This window comes from Schistocerca americana, chromosome 5 (assembly GCF_021461395.2).
Source record: "Schistocerca americana isolate TAMUIC-IGC-003095 chromosome 5, iqSchAmer2.1, whole genome shotgun sequence".
Lineage (NCBI taxonomy): Eukaryota > Metazoa > Arthropoda > Insecta > Orthoptera > Acrididae > Schistocerca > Schistocerca americana.
The window spans coordinates 385,947,722-385,966,492 of NC_060123.1; the positions used below are offsets into that span (position 1 = coordinate 385,947,722).

Genomic DNA, 18,771 nt, shown 5'->3' on the forward strand with positions numbered 1-18,771 from the left:
ATTGTTTGCTATGAGTTGCAAATACTCTGGATTTTGGGTAAGGGATGAGGGACTTAAGCCTATAAATTGCACAAAACATGGTTTTTGCATGAAAAATATGAATTAAGCTAGATTTTTGAAAGTGAGTTTTCAATGCTATCACAAGAATGCTTTTTTTATGTATATGATTCACGTCAAATCATTTCTACTCATTCAGTTCACGTAAGAACAGATTTTATGGCCTACATTTAGCTTGACTTTAAACCATTGTATATAGACAACGGATGAAGATTATTGCATTAAAAACAAGAGTTTTTACTTTATCCACTTACCTTTGTGCAAAGTTTGGACCGATTTGTACAAACTTAAAGTATAGAAGTGGCATGCTTCAGAAACCTCCAAGAAAAACGTGTTTTTTGCACTTAAATTCCAAACAAAGCAAGATTCTTCAAATTGTTAAAACATGTTTAAGACCAAAGTCCCATACATCGGTGGGCCAAAGTTGAACAATCAGTCTTGCTCTGTAGTTCTTTAAGGATGACTGTTTTTGCAAATGAAATCTGAACAAATAGTGCCATTAGCTGAACATTAATTTTGGCCCAATTAAAATCTTTTTCAAAAGGAATTAATCAATTGGGACAATTTTCCTGGGGCCAAGTCCTCTTCATAATTCAAACCTTGTTTGATGTAGTGTAACATAGCTACAATAAGACAGATGCTCGAATGGCTATACAAATGGCTGCTAATCTGGACTAAACCCAAAACTCGGCTCAAATAGAAACCGATATCAGTTATTTAATTTTTTTTAATTGTCTTGATCACGAAGTTTTTTAATAGACTTACTGGTTTTGGCAAAACAATAGCTATCTTCAAAATCTACAATGGAAGTAAAGGAAAGTACATTACTAGCTACTACATTATGAGACTGAAGTTGTAACAAAAACATAATATACCTCTCATTCCACTGCACGACAAGAAGTCATAACATGTAAAAACAACATCAGCCAGAACTGCCAAGCATGCTTCAACCAGTTCTACATAGAATGCAAAGGTATCCTAAAGGCTGTTAAAGCAATCATAAGATAAAAATAATTACACAAAGTAATTAACACTTTGGAGACCAAGCCAGAGCATAACGTGGGCTGTAACTTTGTGTTAAATAGACCACATCCGAGGGTAAGTCGGGCCATGATTTTCTCAATGTGTGAGCCAAAACTGGGTTCATTTTGTGTGAGAACAATGCATGGAAGTGTTGCTGCCTGCTCCTTGAATGGTGCTGCAATTTGCTGTCAATTTCTAGAATTATTTCGAAAGAAGCATTAGTGAGTGTAGCAGCTGCTGTCGTGAATGACTGAGCCATTATGATTGCACTGACTTAATTTTGTGTGTGTACTCATTTTTTGAAAGTGCAAGAGGAAGAAATGGCTCAATAACTCACCACACAGTTTTTTTTTGGGAGTATAATTGTACCTTCTGTCAGCATTATTTTAAAATTTGTAATCTATCAAAGAACTAAAGTAAATATGAAAAACAAATCTTGTAGCCTGACCCCCTTATTAGTATGTATTACTCTTGAAGATACGTAAATTATGTATGTGACAGTAACAGAAAGCCATAAGTGGCCAGTTTCCTAGCCTCGATGTTCTATTCCAAAGTATTAAAAGGAAGTTAATTTAAAACTACTGTTTTTAAAAAAATACTCAGTTGTATATAACAGAGATTTTTCAAAAAAATGTTTAATTTTATGAAACATGTATTCATCTTCTGACAGTTTAAAACTGGTCAGAATTTAACAAAATGTTCAAAAAATAAAAATAGATTTCAGTAACCATTCTAAAATTGAAACTTCCTGGCAGGCTAAAACTGTGTGCCAGATCGAGACTCAAACTCGGGATCTTTGCCTTTCACAGGCAAGTGTTCTACTGACTGAGCTAGCCAAGCATGACTCACGACCCGTCCTCACAGTCCCCTCAATCGTCTCCTACCTTTCAAACCTAACTTCATTCTGGTATTCTAATATTGATTACATTGTGATTGCCTGAAACCCTGCCTTATAAAGGAAGAAGACAGAATGAACTTTGAGAACAAGCATATAGTACTGTTTGTCATATCCCAGTTTATATTTTGATTAAAACAATAAGTAATAAAAATGGAAATGAAATAGGAATGGAGTTAATGTAACATTATTTACTTCTAATCATTACTTTGCATCTAGTTTGTTTAATTTTCATTTCCGTCACTTACTATTCCAATCATAACATAAACTGGAATGTGAGAAACAACAATATGCAAGTTCTTGAAATTTGTTGTGTGTTCTTCCTTTAGAGAGAGTTCAGACACATCACAATATACTCAAATTTAGTACAATTCCCTTAATCACTTTTTCTTTTTGAGCATTTTGTTAAATTCTGACCAGATGAATATCTTTCTAATATGGTTAAACATTTTAGTGAAATAGTACTTCCTTATATACAACTGAGAATACTTTATAAAGAACTGTTCTTTTAAATGAACTAACTTTTAATTACTTAGTAGAACTGTCTGTACAATATTCATGCATCAATAACCTCTAGGATACCTTAGCATTATCTGTATAATTGGTTGAAGCATGTATAGTAGTTCTGACTCTTGTATTTTCACATGTTATGACACTTTGCAGTGCAACAGAATCGGAGGTATATCATGCTTTCATTACAGATTCTGTCATTTGTATTAATTTCGTAATGTAGTAGCTAGTAATGTACTTTGTTTCACTTCCATTGAAGATGGCTGAAAGTGGCTAACCAAAACTTGTAATTCTATTCAAAAAACTTTGTGATCAAGACAGTGAAGTAAAAATTATGTACATCGTGATTGCTCTCCAGATTGTCATTTTAGGTCAAATTCTTTTCTTTTCAATTATTCGCTCAAACATTTTGTATACATTTTCCTCTGTTGATATATTTTTACTGGGATTTTTGGCGATGCTCTTGTCAACTGCCAAAAGACCCAATTCTGCTAGCTATGTATTAAATTGTCATTCACATGTATGAGAAACGTTAGATCTGAGAATGAACTGAGTGAATTCCATTAGTAACTATTTCTCCTGTACGTGTAATCATTGAGTTACATAGAACAAGGTTTCATGTTTGTTTAGCTAACGACAACTGTAAACATAAAATCTCTTGTCCAGGAGTAGGCTATTGTAATTGGTTGCCCTAGTGTTGTATTAGTACTGTTTGGTAAAAGTTACTGACCTCTGGAGCTGTGCATTACATTCTGAGAGTCCATTCACTATTGTGTAAACATTTTTTTTGCTTTCTTGGCACTTCATCTGTGTCAGCAACTTATCTATCAGGGTCAAGTTATCTTGAGTTCCATGTGTTAAGATTAGTTTCTGGAATCAATATATTATGGAAATACCATTCTGCCTTGAGCAAACACATTCTTCATGTGTAAAACACACTAGGTCTCGGTGAAGTTTCAGTATCACTATTGGTATAATTATTTCAAAGACGATCAAGACGACGTTGAAGCCTAGCACATAAATTACTGACAACAGTGTGGAAGAAGAAAGGAAAATGGTTCTGGAAAATTGCTGAATCTCCTTCAAAAAGGTTGCTGATAATGTTGGCATAGCCACTATCTCATGCTAAGCAATTTCTTCAGACATTTTGGGCATGAAATGTGTAACAGCAAAATTTGCTCAGAAATTGTTGTATTTTGACCAAAAACAATGTTGCTCAGGAACTGCTGAATGAAGTTGACAAAATCCTGAACTTCTAAAGAAGGTTATAACAGGTGACAAAACATGGATAAATGGGTATGATGTCGAAACTGAGGCCCAATTGTCCCATTGGAAACTGCCTGTAGAGACAGGACAAAAAAAAAGTTCAATCACATGTGAATGTTCACATGTTACCCTGTGAAAATCCATCATCAGTTCCTGCCTTACGGTTGTATGGCCAATAAGGATTACTACTTGGAAGTTATGCGCCATTTGCGTGAACCAATCCTAAGAAAGTGACCAGAATTGTGGCAGAACCACTCGTAGAAATTGCATCACAATAATGCTCCTGCTCACATGTCAATGCATGTTCATGATTTTTTGGAAAAACAAAACGGCTATGTTGCCTCAGCCACCATTTTTGTCAGACATGACCCCATGTGACTTCTTTCTATTCCCAAGTCTGAAGAGAACCAGGAAAGAACATTGTCTTGCCACTATTGATGAATTGAAAACAGATTTGATGGAGCAGCTGAACACCATACCGAAAAGTAAGCTCCAGAAGTGCTTCCGAGATTGGGAAAAGGGCTTGCACAAGTGTATTATATCTGAAGGGGATAGAAAGTGACATAGTTGATGTTGATGAATTAACAAAGATTATTTAAGAAAAACAAAAGTTCCTGTTACTTTTTGATAACGCCTCATATGCAGCTGCCCGACATTTTCAGTTCATTTGATATTTGGCTCCAGTTTGTCATCTGAACCTTATCAGAATTTTTCAGTACAGCGTGTCCATAAATTATCTTTACAACTTAAGATCTTAACACACGTAAAACCATACTAGATATTAACAAATGGTTTCCAGTATGTGGTGAGGTAACTGATAAAGTTTTTTTTATTTGTTCATAACTATCAATGTGTGCACCCGTAGTGGCACGGAGAATGTATAGTATGAATTCCTTTTCTCTCCACATGCTATTCATGATCTCCAGGGTGACATGTTCAAATGCATTGTGAATCCATATCTTCAAGTCCTGTACGTCTCTAACCTTGGTTTGGTACACCAGATACTGTGCAAAATCCCACAGGAAGTAGTGTAGAGGTGTGAGGTCAGGGGATCGTGGCAGCCATAAAATTGTACGATCTTGTCCAGTACACGCATCTGGAAACTTTTCATCCAGAGACTGATGGACATTTATGGACCAGTGCTGTGGTGCCCCATCCTGCTGAAATATGACATCAGGTTGCAGTTGTGGTGCAGCAAACTCTTGTCAAGGTAAACACCACCATTGACTGCAGACTTGATGAAAAAGAATGGAATAATGGTACAACTGCGCATCCCACCACACCAAACACTGGCCTTGGGACTGTCTTTTTCTATTTCACATGTAACATGAAGATGCTGTGAGGAGCCCAACAAAATCAGTGTGTACAGTGGCTAGAGAACTGGAAATGAGATGATCAATAGTGCACATTATCTTGCATTTGCGATTACTGCTATATTCCTAAAAGGTGCAGCTGCTTCAGGCATTAAAGCCTACATACAAACCTCATGGTGAAGAGTTAGCTGTGGATGTGGTAGGTGAGACTGACACAAACTATGACTGTTTGGAAAAGATTAGTTCCTCCGATTAGGTAACATTTCCTGTAGCCTGCAAACTTTTCGAAAAGTCATTGTTTGCATCAGGCTTGCGCAGCATGTCCACTGCAAACTCTTCACAAGGGGGTCATTCTGTTGGCTTTAATGCCTGCAGCAGCTGCACTTTGTAGGGATATAGCCGTAACCTCTTGTGCAAGATGTTCTGCACTATTGATCATCTTATTTGCCACTCTCTGGCCATCATACACACAGATTTTTGTCAGACTTCTTGCGAACACCAGCCATACCATGTCAGTGTCTGAAACAGGAGGACAACCTGACACCCCCCTCCCCCCTTTTTTAGCCGGCCGCTGTGGCCGAGCAGTTCTAGGCGCTTCAGTCTGGAATCACCCTGCTGCTACAGTCACAGGTCGAATCCTGCCTTGGGCATGGATGTGTGTGATGTGCTTAGGTTATTTAAGTTTAAGTAGTTCTAAGTCTAGGGGACTGATGACCTCAGATGTTAAGTCCCATAGTGCTTCGAGCCATTTGAACCATTTTTTGGACCTCTTTTTATAGAGAGCACTGCCTGTTTCCATCAGTGACGTATGTCAAACGTGAATAGTTGATCAGAACGTTGGTTGCCTTCCATACCATGTTTGAGAGTTTCGGTGTACTTGGGTATCAGATGTCACCTATGTGAACTGGGCCACACACTGACCTTTCTCCTGTGGCGTCCACATTTTACCAGGTTTTCAAGTTCAGTTTTTCATCAAAATTGCACCGCCTGGAAGATAAAAAGAACTTTGAGGAATCTTATCAAATTTTGAAAACCATTTTTTATTATATAGTATAGTTTTAAAATTATTAAAGTCTTAAATTGTAACTATAATTTATGGAGACTGTGTATTATGTAACATACATTTACCAGAATGTTAAACCTAAAATGAATTTTTTTGCACTTTGCTGGATTACAGTACTGCTGTAATATTTTGTCAACGTTTAACCATCATTTTGTTCTTATTTTGAAAATGTCGTGGAGATATAAACTATTATGAATGAGCTTTGTAAATTGGTGAGAAGGAGGAGAGCTTGTGTATGTAAATTGAGTGCATTTACTGCCTGTTGATTGTGCTTTTTCATGCCTCCACGTCAACCTAATAAATGTTAATTAAAGAATAAAACAGTATTGACAGAAAATACAACTCTATATGATATAGTGTTGTTATCTAACAGTAGCAAAGCATAAAAAAAGTGGTAATTTCATTTTAGGCCTAACATTTTGGGAAATATACATAGTAACATAAAGTTGAAAAATCCTGATCAGAAGCAAATGACAAACTGGAGCAGATTGTCAGCTGTACTACAGATGTTAGAGAGCCATATAAACAATGTGATGCTAAGGCACCATACACATTTTTTTTCTGTTAATTATTTTATAAATGTAAATATCATAACCTCAAATCTGTATGTATTATCATGGGGATTTCTGTACATTTTGTCAGAGTATAAATGAACTTACTAACGATCCTGTAGCATCACCAAAACGTGGTTTAGTGTTATACAAGAATAATTTGTATTTAGTCAAGACAGAACCATATTTTCATAGTTATGTATTACATAGCAAACACAAACAAAAATGGAGCTTCAACTACAAGATGAATTCTGGAATCAAATTCTATGCTCTTCTGTTGCCAGGATGGAGACTGATGTTAACTTTTCAGCTGTCTTTCATGAATTCATTGCTAAGTGTGACAAACAGATTGTCGTATGCCACTCACTATTAACTTCTTGACAATCCTCTCAAGTAGGCAGCTCCACCTCAAGTGTCTGGCCACAGGCAGCCCAGTTGCTTGTGGGCACAGGTGGGTAGGGGTGGGCAAACATCTGATGTGCTGGCACCCAGGCCAAAGTGTGTGCGAACATACTGCCCCAACCAACAATCCACAAATGGGTGTGGCCGAATGGCTTGTGCACACGCAAAATACTTGCAGGCCACTCAGTGGGTAGTCTGTACTGTCTGCACCTGCCTTTGGACGAAATGCCAAGTGCCCGTGCTCCATGCAACACCGTCAGGAAGGCCTGCTCTAAAGCAACATCCACTATGTGTCCAATGGAATGTCGTATGTCTGCTTTAATGTCCTTTTTTTTAGGGGCTGTTGGCGATGGCTAGTTATTTGACACCAGTATAGCCATTAAATAATTCATGTGAGCATTGACAGAAATAAACTTTATAGTTAGAGCCAATTTTGTTGGTTTTGGTTCATCTTTTATCTCTCAAACATTTGTTTGTGCTACTATAGATACTCCAACAGTCTTAAATTGTATTATGATGTTTTAAATGGATTTTGCATTTCCTCAGTTGAATTTTTTAGCATCACATTACCAGGTGACTTGAGCTTGTTTTTGAGCTTTGGTCAAATTTTACTGAGTCCTCTGGGAACTTATACTTTTCTAAGCCAAATGTCCATACAAAAAGTAATTTACTTCAGTCATCGACATTCCTACAGATGCCTCTATTTCATGGTAAGTCACATGCTGATTCTCTTTGATCTTATGCACAGCATCGATATTTTCTTTTGCTGACCTGCACGATATGAATCCTCGGCTTAAGTGCAATGCAGCAAAATTCTGCAAACCATATGTAAACAGTGTTTTCTGAAAGTGAGTGGTAACCAATATTGAATGAAGCAGTTTAAGATGATGTCAGTTGAGCAATTCAAAATTGTGTTGGTTGAGTTAAACCTTCATGAAAATCATTAAAAAATATCCAGTAAAAACCTCGAAGTGTAGTTACCGTTTTTTCATGACACTGTTTGTGGATAACAAATGATGAATTTTAAAAGAATAGTAACGCCATATTTCAATAACATGTCTAGTGGTGTTCTTAAAAATTTGTAATGTGCCTGTCCTAAATCATTTTTCTCTCAGAATAGTTTGAAAAGTGCTGCTGTCGTCTGTTACAATCTGTTTGGAATACATGAGAGAGCTGTTTATAATGTACAATCAGTGATTATTAACTAGAGAATGAGAACTTGAATCAGATAGCAAGCAAACAAATATATGTACAGTGCATGCAATATTACTTGGCCCACAGCTGTACTGACAGTGGGTTGGGAATGGTACAACAGTAGGGGGGGGGGGGGGGGGGGCTGGGCTGGGCTGTGGATGGGACAGCACAGTAGGGGAGGTGGTGGTCTCCAGGTGAAACCTTCACACAAATGTCTACCATGTGGAACTTGTAAGCTACAGTTAGCGAGTCTGCAAACGACTGTGTTAAACATGTCAACCATTTATTATTAAAAACACAATGGGTGTAGGATTACGTTGCAATCGCAACAGTGAGTGTGATTTATTCTTGCCTATCTTGTGCACCTTTTTTCTTTCTCTTTTTGATGTGTTAAAAGTAGCTTCTTTTTGCAAAAAAACACAATGGGATTTACACAATTTCACCTAACATGTTGAAGGGGTTGCACTTGTGATGAGACTCTGAAACACTCTACTTTTAATCAAACAATTGAGCACAGTGAGGTAAATAGCTTGTGAAATGTTCATGCTTGGTATAAAAATAAGAGTCCTTCACTAATGTAATTACATGTATATCACAGAAAGTTTTGTGTGTTAGCTACATGGCAAAACAGTCTCCACTTTGTGTGAAATTTGCCCAAAATTTGTTTTGGTGTCTCGAACCATTTGAGATGTAAGAGATGTTATGAATATGTCATTTGCACTCTTATCATTTGCGCACACAGTCAGAAGTGAGTGCACAACATACAGTCAATTTCTATGAGGTTTGTGATAGATATAGAGCTTGTAATGATTCATGCTGAATGTTACTTAACTTAAGTTTCTTCTGCCTGGTCCATTGATGAATGAATGCGAAATTTTCATATTTCACAAAATTTATTCACATTAATTGACATCCGAACTGCACACTTGTCATTTAAACAAAACACGGACGGACTTCACTGATCTCTTTGAATTCCAAAAGTAACACCAAAACTGACTTGTTGCAGCATCGCTGCACGTAGAATTTCAACAATAGCTTCCAAAATAAAGCATTATTAATTTTTTATAATTTTGATGTTACAATTAAAATTTACAAAACGTGAAGAAACTGATGTTACAGCCGAATAAGGTATACAATACAATATTGAATGACAAACTTTTATAGTAATATCTTTAATTTTCTGTAAGAAAATAATTCTGAACTTTAATTACAATCATGTCTCGTGTTTTATTTTAGTTATGTAATTAATTACAGTTTGGATCTGGTTACTGATATTCAGTGGCAGTACAGAGCTTGCGCTTTATCTGATTGCACATATAAAATGCAAAAATAAAGCCTCAAATTGTGGAAATTGGAAAACTGTGAGATGTAAACAATTGGGGAGTTAATTAGAAATGTAATCACAAAGAATACAAATTACAGAGGAAGACATAAAAACAAATAACAAATGAAAATACATCACATGGTAATAACTTTTAAGCTGTTTCTCAAGATAGTGAGGTCTTCTGTTACTGGATTTTTAGATACCATATTGTTAATTAGAAGCATTGATTTTTCATGCTAACATCTCTGCAGTCTCTAGTTATTTATTGCTAAGGACTTACAACTTCAATTTTTTGATTAGTAACTTAATTTAGTGTATGTCCATAATTTTATCAATGACAACAATCCACCAATAATTATGACAATACACGTCCTTCCAGAACATTCCACATGCCTTCGCAATGAACATAAAGTTTTTTTATCAGATAGGACAGAATGATATAAAGACACACAAACAAGGCCTTAGGGGGCACTAAATTGTCTGATAACTATTCAGATGCATATAAAAAAGGTGGTATCAAACATTTCATATGAATTTGGGGAAGGCTGTATCGTTATAAGCTCATCTCCAGCTTACACAAAAATTCAGTATATTGAATATATTTTTCATGTAGCATTATGTGGTGTAATATGCACCAAATGCAAATTCTTAGTGAGCTCCGTTTTTCATTGCAAAGTATTCAAATCTTTTGCAGTATATTGCGTAATACAAAAATGTCATAGAAATTATAACCATTAACAAAATGATAGGTAGTTAATCATTAAGCTTATGAATGAGGCTGTGAACTGCATGTGCAAAAAGTTTCTTTAACCGAATAGTTTCTTTAAAATCATTTGAGAAATGTTGCCATGCAGCCAGTGTGCATTTGCCTCCATTCCCACTTTGTAGTCAAAGCAGGCAGAAAATGAAGAGACAAGTGATGATGCACATGGCTCAGTAGGTGACAGGCAACTGAGGCAGCTGCGCTCTCAGAACAGAGGAGTGAACAAACTCGGCACTGAAACCAAGAATGCATTTCTGTGCATGGGCCAATTTATCTTATGTGACCTCTGTATGTAATAAGGTAGAAGCGTAGGGTGAAACTAAAAACTTGAATGTGAATTACTGAAAATCAGAAGTAGGGGAAGATTAAATGATCAAGAAGTCACATAGAATTAAATAGAAGTGAAAAAGAAAACAAATATGAAGCTAGGAGGGGAAGAGAAAGATAAACATGAAATTGGGGAAAGAGGGAGAGGTTCAGAATGCAGTTAGAAAATTAAAGGAGGGAAGGTGTGAAAGAAAAATAAAGTATGAAGAAACAGTTGTACATAAAGACCAATATATATACAGCAGCACACACTTTGAGACAGGGACTGACGACCACAGAAGTTAAGTCCCATAGTGCTCAGAGCCAACCACTTTGAGACATTTCTTCCTTAGATCTTGAGTGGAATCTCTTCTGTCACAGTATCAGAACACCTTTTATTGCCACGAAACTAATTTCTTCAGTTATGGCTTGTTTCTTACCATTACCTTCATAACTCTCAGTGAGAGCAAGCTCATACGTGTAAAGGTTTCTCACAGCTATACCCAGACATAAAAGGCACCGTGGCCCACTTTTGAAGACATTCCTCTTGTAATGTAATATTGAATTGATCTGTAGTGTCAGCCTTTTCTTTGTAAATACTCGCATTTTGTGAAGTTTGTGCCTAGAAGCCTATCCATGGCTTGCCCATTCTCAGATGTAATCTTTTGCACCTTTAGAGGTTTGGAAGTCCTTGATTGCTTATTCAGCCCTTTCAAAGGTGGTCTTGTCTCTCCTCTTTCTTGTTCACTTCTACCTTGGAATCCTCCTCCTATGTTTTAAACATGTTTAAATTATCAATAAGATTTTGATTCCCTGTTCTCTCTCTGTTGATAGGTACCGGGCTTCACATTTCCAGTTACAGAACATTTTTTGGATGATCTTGTTTCACAAAATGTGTTGAAAAAATTACCTGATTCAACAGTGCCTTATGTAGATGTAGATCTTGTGTGTACTGTAATAGACTGGCTTCACCAAAACAAAGGTGAAGGGGCAATATTATGCTTTCTGCCTGGTTGGGCAGACATAAAAGCAGTAATGGAAAAGGTGAACAAAATAATGAATAAAAGTGAACTGTTTGTTGTGCCTGTGCATTCTCGAATTTCTTATACTGACCAGCAGAAAATATTCAGCAGACCACCACCTGGCATTCGTAAGATCATTCTTGCAACAAACATTGCAGAAACAAGCATTACTGTGAATGATGTAAAGTATGTTGTGGACACAGGATTACACAGGGAACAAAGGTGAGTCTGTCAAGTTACTGGTTAAAAATTGCTAGTAGTTATAGTTAGTTACTTGTTCCATAGATGAAATTCGCAATAAATGTTATGATGTGGAATGCATCATCACAGCAAACATAGAACATTGAATTAAATAAATGTTTGACTTATTATCCCTACTCAGGAATTGCTCTGTAATATGAAGGAGTTGTTAAGGAGGAATCTCTTTCATCTTCATTTGGAAACACACCTACTATCTGTCAGGCATTTTATTTCCATGTGTAGTTTGTGAAAGTGTTGTAGCTGCATATTTCACCACTCTATGTGCCAAAGTAAGATTTGTTCAGGGCTACTGAAGATCATTTTTCTTCTAGTGTTGTACTTGTGAATATTCCTGTTACACTCAGACATAGATGGACTGTTGGTAAAAAATTTCGTGAGTTAATAATTGTACTTGGAGGCTGTGGATAACATTACCAACTGCTTCAAGAGGTACTTACAAGACGTAGGTGTAAGAGTTCAACACATAATTCTAAAAACTATTTTTTCTGCAATGAATACTTTGTACCTAAGCAAGGAGTTACTCCATTTTGTCTCCATAGCTGAGTGTTCAGTGCAACTGTCTGCCGTGTAGAGGACTCTGGTTTGATTCTCAGTACTACCAGTCTCCCCCCCCCCCCCCTCCCCTCCCCCCTCGGTGGGAAGACTGGAACAGAGTGCACTCATCTTCATGAGGCCTGTTGAGGAGCTACTTGACAGAGTAATAGTGACTCCAGGTCATGAAAACTGACAATGGCCAGGGGAGTGGTGTACTGACATCACAGCCCTCCTTACCACATCCAGTGACACCATTGGCAGAGGATGGTATGACAGTTGATAAATACGGATTTTAGATTTACCACAGATAGTTTCTCATGAGACTCAAGTGAATTAAAAATGCAAAAATGTTAATTTAATGACTTCTGTAACCCGATAGCTTTTTCAGATTTAAACTTTTCATCAGTGTACCCACTTAAGAATTTTAAATTTTCTGTCCGGTTTGTTATTTGTTGCTGGTGTACTAGGTTAATAGGAAACAGGGTATTTTTGACAGTACAGTGAACTGTGCGTTTCCAAAGTTTATAGCCCATTTGTGCAGAATTGTTCATCAAGTTTCACAGAAACATCATTTATTTTCACTATTGGTGCTTCTTTGCTTAGCTTCACAAAATACTTGTATCATCTGAAAATGGGACTAATTCTGCCTCCTGATTTAAATAAAGTGGCAGGTCATCAACATAAAGCAAGAACAGTAGTGGGCCAATGATTGAACTCTGTGGGAGTTTCTCCCAAAGCAGATGATGTTGCATCCCTCCTTGTATTAGTCTAAAAGCCTAAGGTAAGTTTCTGCATTCTATTTCTTAAAGAAGAGCTAAATCAATCATTTGCTGAACTATAATCGAAATGGACAGATAAAAAATCTACTTACCAAGTGGCAGCAGGGGAACACACACACACACACACACACACACACACACACACACACACAAAAGGGTTCAACTTTTACAATCCTTCAGAGCCAGTGGCCTCCTCCTGTAAAAGAGCTGAAGGAGAATGGAGTGAAGGAAAAGGACTGGAGAGGTTTATGGAAAGGGATACAATCCAGAAGGAAAGGCTTTCTTTGTCATCCCATCCTGTAAGTCTCCCCTGACCTGGGGTTCTAGGAGACTTTTCTGAACTGTATCCTTTTCCCTAAGTGTCTCCAGTCCTTTTCCTTCACCCCTCTTCCTTTCCCTTCAACTCTTCTGCCAGGAGGAGCCAGTGGCTCCAAAAGCTTGTAAAAGTTAAACCCTTTTGTGCGCGCGCGTGTGTGTGTGTGTGTGTGTGTGTGTGTGTGTGTGTGTGTGTGTGTATGCGCGCGCAACAGTCTGGATGATTGACTGATCTGGCCTTGTAACAATAACCAAAACGGCCTTGCTGTGCTGGTACTGCGAACGGCTGAAAGCAAGGGGAAACTACAGCCGTAATTTTTCCCGAGGGCATGCAGCTTTACTGTATGATTAAATGATGATGGCGTCCTCTTGGGTAAAATATCCCGGAGGTAAAATAGTCCCCCATTCAGATCTCCGGGCGGGGACTACTCAAGAGGATGTCGTTATCAGGAGAAAGAAAACTGGCGTTCTACGGATCGGAGCGTGGAATGTCAGATCCCTTAATCGGGCAGGTAGGTTAGAAAATTTAAAAAGGGAAATGAATAGGTTAAAGTTAGATATAGTGGGAATTAGTGAAGTTCGGTGGAAGGAGGACCAAGACTTCTGGTCAGGTGACTACAGGGTTATAAACACAAAATCAAATAGGGGTAATGCAGGAGTAGGTTTAATAATGAATATGAAAATAGGAATGCGGGTAAGCTACTACAAACAGCATAGTGAACGCATTATTGTGGCCACGATAGATACGAAGCCCACACCTACTACAGTAGTACAAGTTGATATGCCAACTAGCTCTGCAGATGACGAAGAAATTGAAGAAATGTATGATGAAATAAAAGAAATTATTCAGATTGTGAAGGGAGACGAAAATTTAATAGTCATGGGTGACTGGAATTCGAGTGTAGGAAAAGGGAGAGAAGGAAACATAGTAGGTGAATATGGATTGGGGGACAGAAATGAAAGAGGAAGCCGCCTGGTAGAATTTTGCACAGAGCACAACATAATCATAGCTGACACTTGGTTCAAGAATCATAAAAGAAGGCTGTATACATGGAAGAAGCCTGGAGATACTGACAGGTTTCAGATAGATTATATAATGGTAAGACAGAGATTTAGGAACCAGGTTTTAAATTGTAAGACATGTCCAGGGGCACATGTGGACTCTGACCACAGTCTATTGGTTATGAACTGTAGACTAAAACTGAAGAAACTGCAAAAAGGTGGGAATTTAAGGAACTGGAACCTGGATAAATAAAAGAACCAGAGGTTGTAGAAAGTTTCAGGGAGAGCATAAGGGAGCAATTGACAGGAATGGGGGAAATACAGTAGAAGAAGAAGAATGGGTAGCTTTGAGGGATGAAGTAGTGAAGGCAGCAGAGGATCAAATAGGTAAAAAGACGAGGGCTAGTAGAAGTCCTTGGGTAACAGAAGAAATATTGACTTTAATTGATAAAAGGAGAAAATATAAAAATGCAGTAAATGAAGCAGGCAAAAAGGAATACAGACGTCTCAAAAATGAGATCGACAGGAAGTGCAAAATGGCTAAGCAGGCATGGCTAGAGGACAAATTTAAGGATGTAGAGGCTTATCTCACTAGGGGTAAGATAGATACTGCCTACAGGAAAATTAAAGAGACCTTTGGAGAAAAGAGAACCACTTGTATGAACATTAAGAGCTCAGATGGTAACCCAGTTCTAAGCAAAGAAGGGAAAGCAGAAAGGTGGAAGGAATATATAGAGGGTCTATACAAGGGCAATGTACTTGAGGACAATATTATGGAAATGGAAGAGGATGTAGATGAAGATGAAATGGGAGATACGATACTGCGTGAAGAGTTTGACAGAGCACTGAAAGACCTGAGTCGAAACAAAGCCCCCGGAGTAGACAACATTCCATTGGAACTACTGACGGCCTTGGGAGAGCCAGTTCTGACAAAACTCTACCATCTGGTGAGCAAGATGTATGAGACAGGCGAAATACCGTCAGATTTCAAGAAGAATATAATAATTCCAATCCCAAAGAAAGCAGGTGTTGACAGATGTGAAAATTACCGAACTATCAGTTTAATAAGTCACAGCTGCAAAATACTAACGCAATTTAGTCCCCCTTCAACATCCCAACAACCACCACCTACTAACGCAAATTCTTTACAGATGAATGGAAAAACTAGTAGAAGCCGAACTCTGGGAAGATCAGTTTGGATTCCGTAGAAATATTGGAACACATGAGGCAATACTGACCCTACGACTTATCTTAGAAGCTAGATTAAGGAAGGGCAAACCTACGTTTCTAGCATTTGTAGACTTAGAGAAAGCTTTTGACAATGTTGACTGGAATACTCTTTCAAATTCTGAAGGTGGCAGGGGTAAAATACAGGGAGCGAAAGGCTATTTACAATTTGTACAGAAACCAGATGGCAGTTACAAGAGTCGAGGGGCATGAAAGGTAAGCAGTGGTTGGGAAGGGAGTGAGACAGGGTTGTAGCCTCTCCCCGATGTTATTCAATCTGTATATTGAGCAAGCAGTGAAGGAAACAAAAGAAAAATTCAGATTAGGTATTAAAATCCATGGAAAAGAAATAAAAACTTTGAGGTTCGCTGATGACATCGTAATTCTGTCAGAGACAGCAAAGTACTTGGGAGAGCAGTTGAACGGAATGGATAGTATCTTGAAAGGAGGATATAAGATGAACATCAACAAAAGCAAAACGAGGATAATGGAATGTAGTCGAATTAAGTCCGGTGATGCTGAGGGAATTAGATTAGGAAATGAGACACTTAAGGTAGTAAAGGAGTTTTGCTATTTGGGGAGCAAAATAACTGATGATGGTCGAAGTAGAGAGGATATAAAATGTAGACTGGCACTGGCAAGGAAAGCGTTTCTGAATAAGAGAAATTTGCTAACATCGAGTATACATTTAAGTGTCAGGAAGTCATTTCTGAAAGTATTTGTATGGAGTGTAGCCATGTATGGAAGTGAAACATGGACGATAAATAGTTTGGACAAGAAGAGAATAGAAGCTTTCGAAATGTGGTGCTACAGAAGAATGCTGAAGATTAGATCACATAACTAATGAGGAAGTATTGAATAGGATTGGGGAGAAGAGAAGTTTGTGGCACAACTTGACCAGAAGAAGGGATCGGTTGGTAGGACATGTTCTGAGGCATCAAGGGATCACCAATTTAGTATTGGAGGGCAGCGTGGAGGGTAAAAATCGTAGAGGGAGACCAAGAGATGACTACACTAAGCAGATTCAGAAGGATGTAGGTTGCAGTAGGTACTGGGAGATGATGAATCTTCCACAGGATAGAGTAGCATGGGGAGCTGCATCAAACCAGTCTCAGGACTGAAGACCACAACAACAACAACAGTAATAGAATTGCAAAGAATTTTCTATTTTATCTGAAATTTCGTCCTTGATATTTCCTTTCTTGGTGAATTTACTTCCTAGACACTTGAAAGCATCTACTTCTTTAATAACTTTTCAATTGCAGATGTATCTTTCATTTTTTTGCTGATTTTTTTTTTTTTTTTTTTTTTTTTTTTTTTTTTTTTTTTTGTTTTATTACTTCACATTTTGTTTTGTTAAACTTGTAAAAAGTAAATTATTATAAATATCTGCTACACATGAACAGTTGTCTACAATGCTCACCTTCAGTTTAACAGATATAATCCATTTTATTCACTTGGGGAATAAATGTTTTGTTGACCTCATCACCACTGACAAAGTCCCTAAAAGAGGACTCAGCCAAACATGCTGTACACACGTTTCACTGCATTTCAACATAATTTTATATGGATTCTTTCTGTCTCTCTTCAGATGTTATGGCACTAAGATCTGGGAATGGTAAGGTGCTGAGCCATAAAGAAAATAATCCTTTTAACTTATTGACCAGAGGCCATACATTGCCACAGAGGCCAGGTTTAACATAAGCAATTATGAACCATTAAGCTCATGGGAACATCCCAAATAAGAAATGCAAATTATAGCTTCTACAATAGTACAGAGGATTCCTTCTTATGTAATAAAAACCAAACTAACTGTTTTGATGCTATAAACATTAGAAAATCGCCGTTGCGAAATTTGCTGGGTCTGTCAATAGTTGTGGCTACTTAGATATCAGTATTACACAGACAACTATGCATATACACTTTAAACATTACACAAAACTTTCAAGAAAGCAGAATGTTTATTTCTATACAGGCTATAAATTAGTAAGGTGAGCATTAGCAAATCGGCAAACGTAAGCAATTTTTCACAAGAATAACAAGGGACAAATCCAAATCAAATAAAGGGGCTGAAATACAAGTAGTAGCCAATGCAGATGAACTGGCTTGAGCTCCTCCCACATCCTGAACAGTTGCTCAGTTCAGTACAGATTCTAAAACAAACAGAAAGTATGTAAAGAAACTATCAGCCTCGATTGCGGCAATGAAACCAACCTTTACCTAGGTTTCAGCCCATCTAATTGAGCCTTCTTCAGAAGATATACCTGAATCTATAATTTGTCTAAGAGAGCACGATCTAGAAATAAAACTAAAACAGCCTGAATAGGCGTAGTCACATTTTAAAAATGCAGTACATAAGTACTAAGTCAACACCAGGACTTAACTTAAGTTCTGGCGTGCACCTTGCCCCTATGGACACCGTGCGGCGGGCCTCGGGAGCTCACATGAAACTAAGTTTGCAGCACAGTCAGCAATCGTGATAATCTAATATATAAGAAACTATCAGCCTCGTTTCCATGGACACCGTGCGGTAGGCCTCGGGAGCTTGCGTGAAACTATGTCCTACTTAGTTTCATGTGAGCTCCCGATTCCCACCACATGGTATCCATGGAGATGAGGCTGATAGTTTCTTGTATATTAGATTATCATGATTGCTGACTGTCCTGCAATGTTGAAAGTACAAAGACAGAAAGTACATTAAATTTAGGTAACATGTAAATGACAAATAGAACACAGGCTTCCAACCATGTTCAGAGGACATGAGAGCAGAGAAGTGAGTCAGTTTTGCCCCCAAGTACTTCGGGTTAACAGAGTAGAATTTACATAAGTAAATAAATTAAAACACACAGGGACCTTTTAATCTTAACTGAAATGAAAAATGTTAAAGATACCTAAAGCTAGAGAATACATGCACCAGTACTGCAGGTAAAAACAAATCTTTCTAGATCAGTTTAAAAATTTCAA

At 37.6% G+C, this 18,771-nt stretch overlaps 1 protein-coding gene across 3 annotated transcripts in view; it reads left to right on the forward strand.

The window, feature by feature from the left end:
* LOC124615844 (ATP-dependent RNA helicase DHX30-like) overlaps positions 1–18,771 on the forward strand; it is a 358,540-nt gene that overhangs the window by 125,376 nt on the left and 214,393 nt on the right. For all 3 annotated transcript variants that reach the window (XM_047143997.1, XM_047143996.1, XM_047143998.1), the window contains one exon: positions 11,502–11,911. In XM_047143997.1, the coding sequence (XP_046999953.1) occupies positions 11,502–11,911 (410 nt within the window). The remainder of the gene's footprint in view (positions 1–11,501; positions 11,912–18,771) is intronic.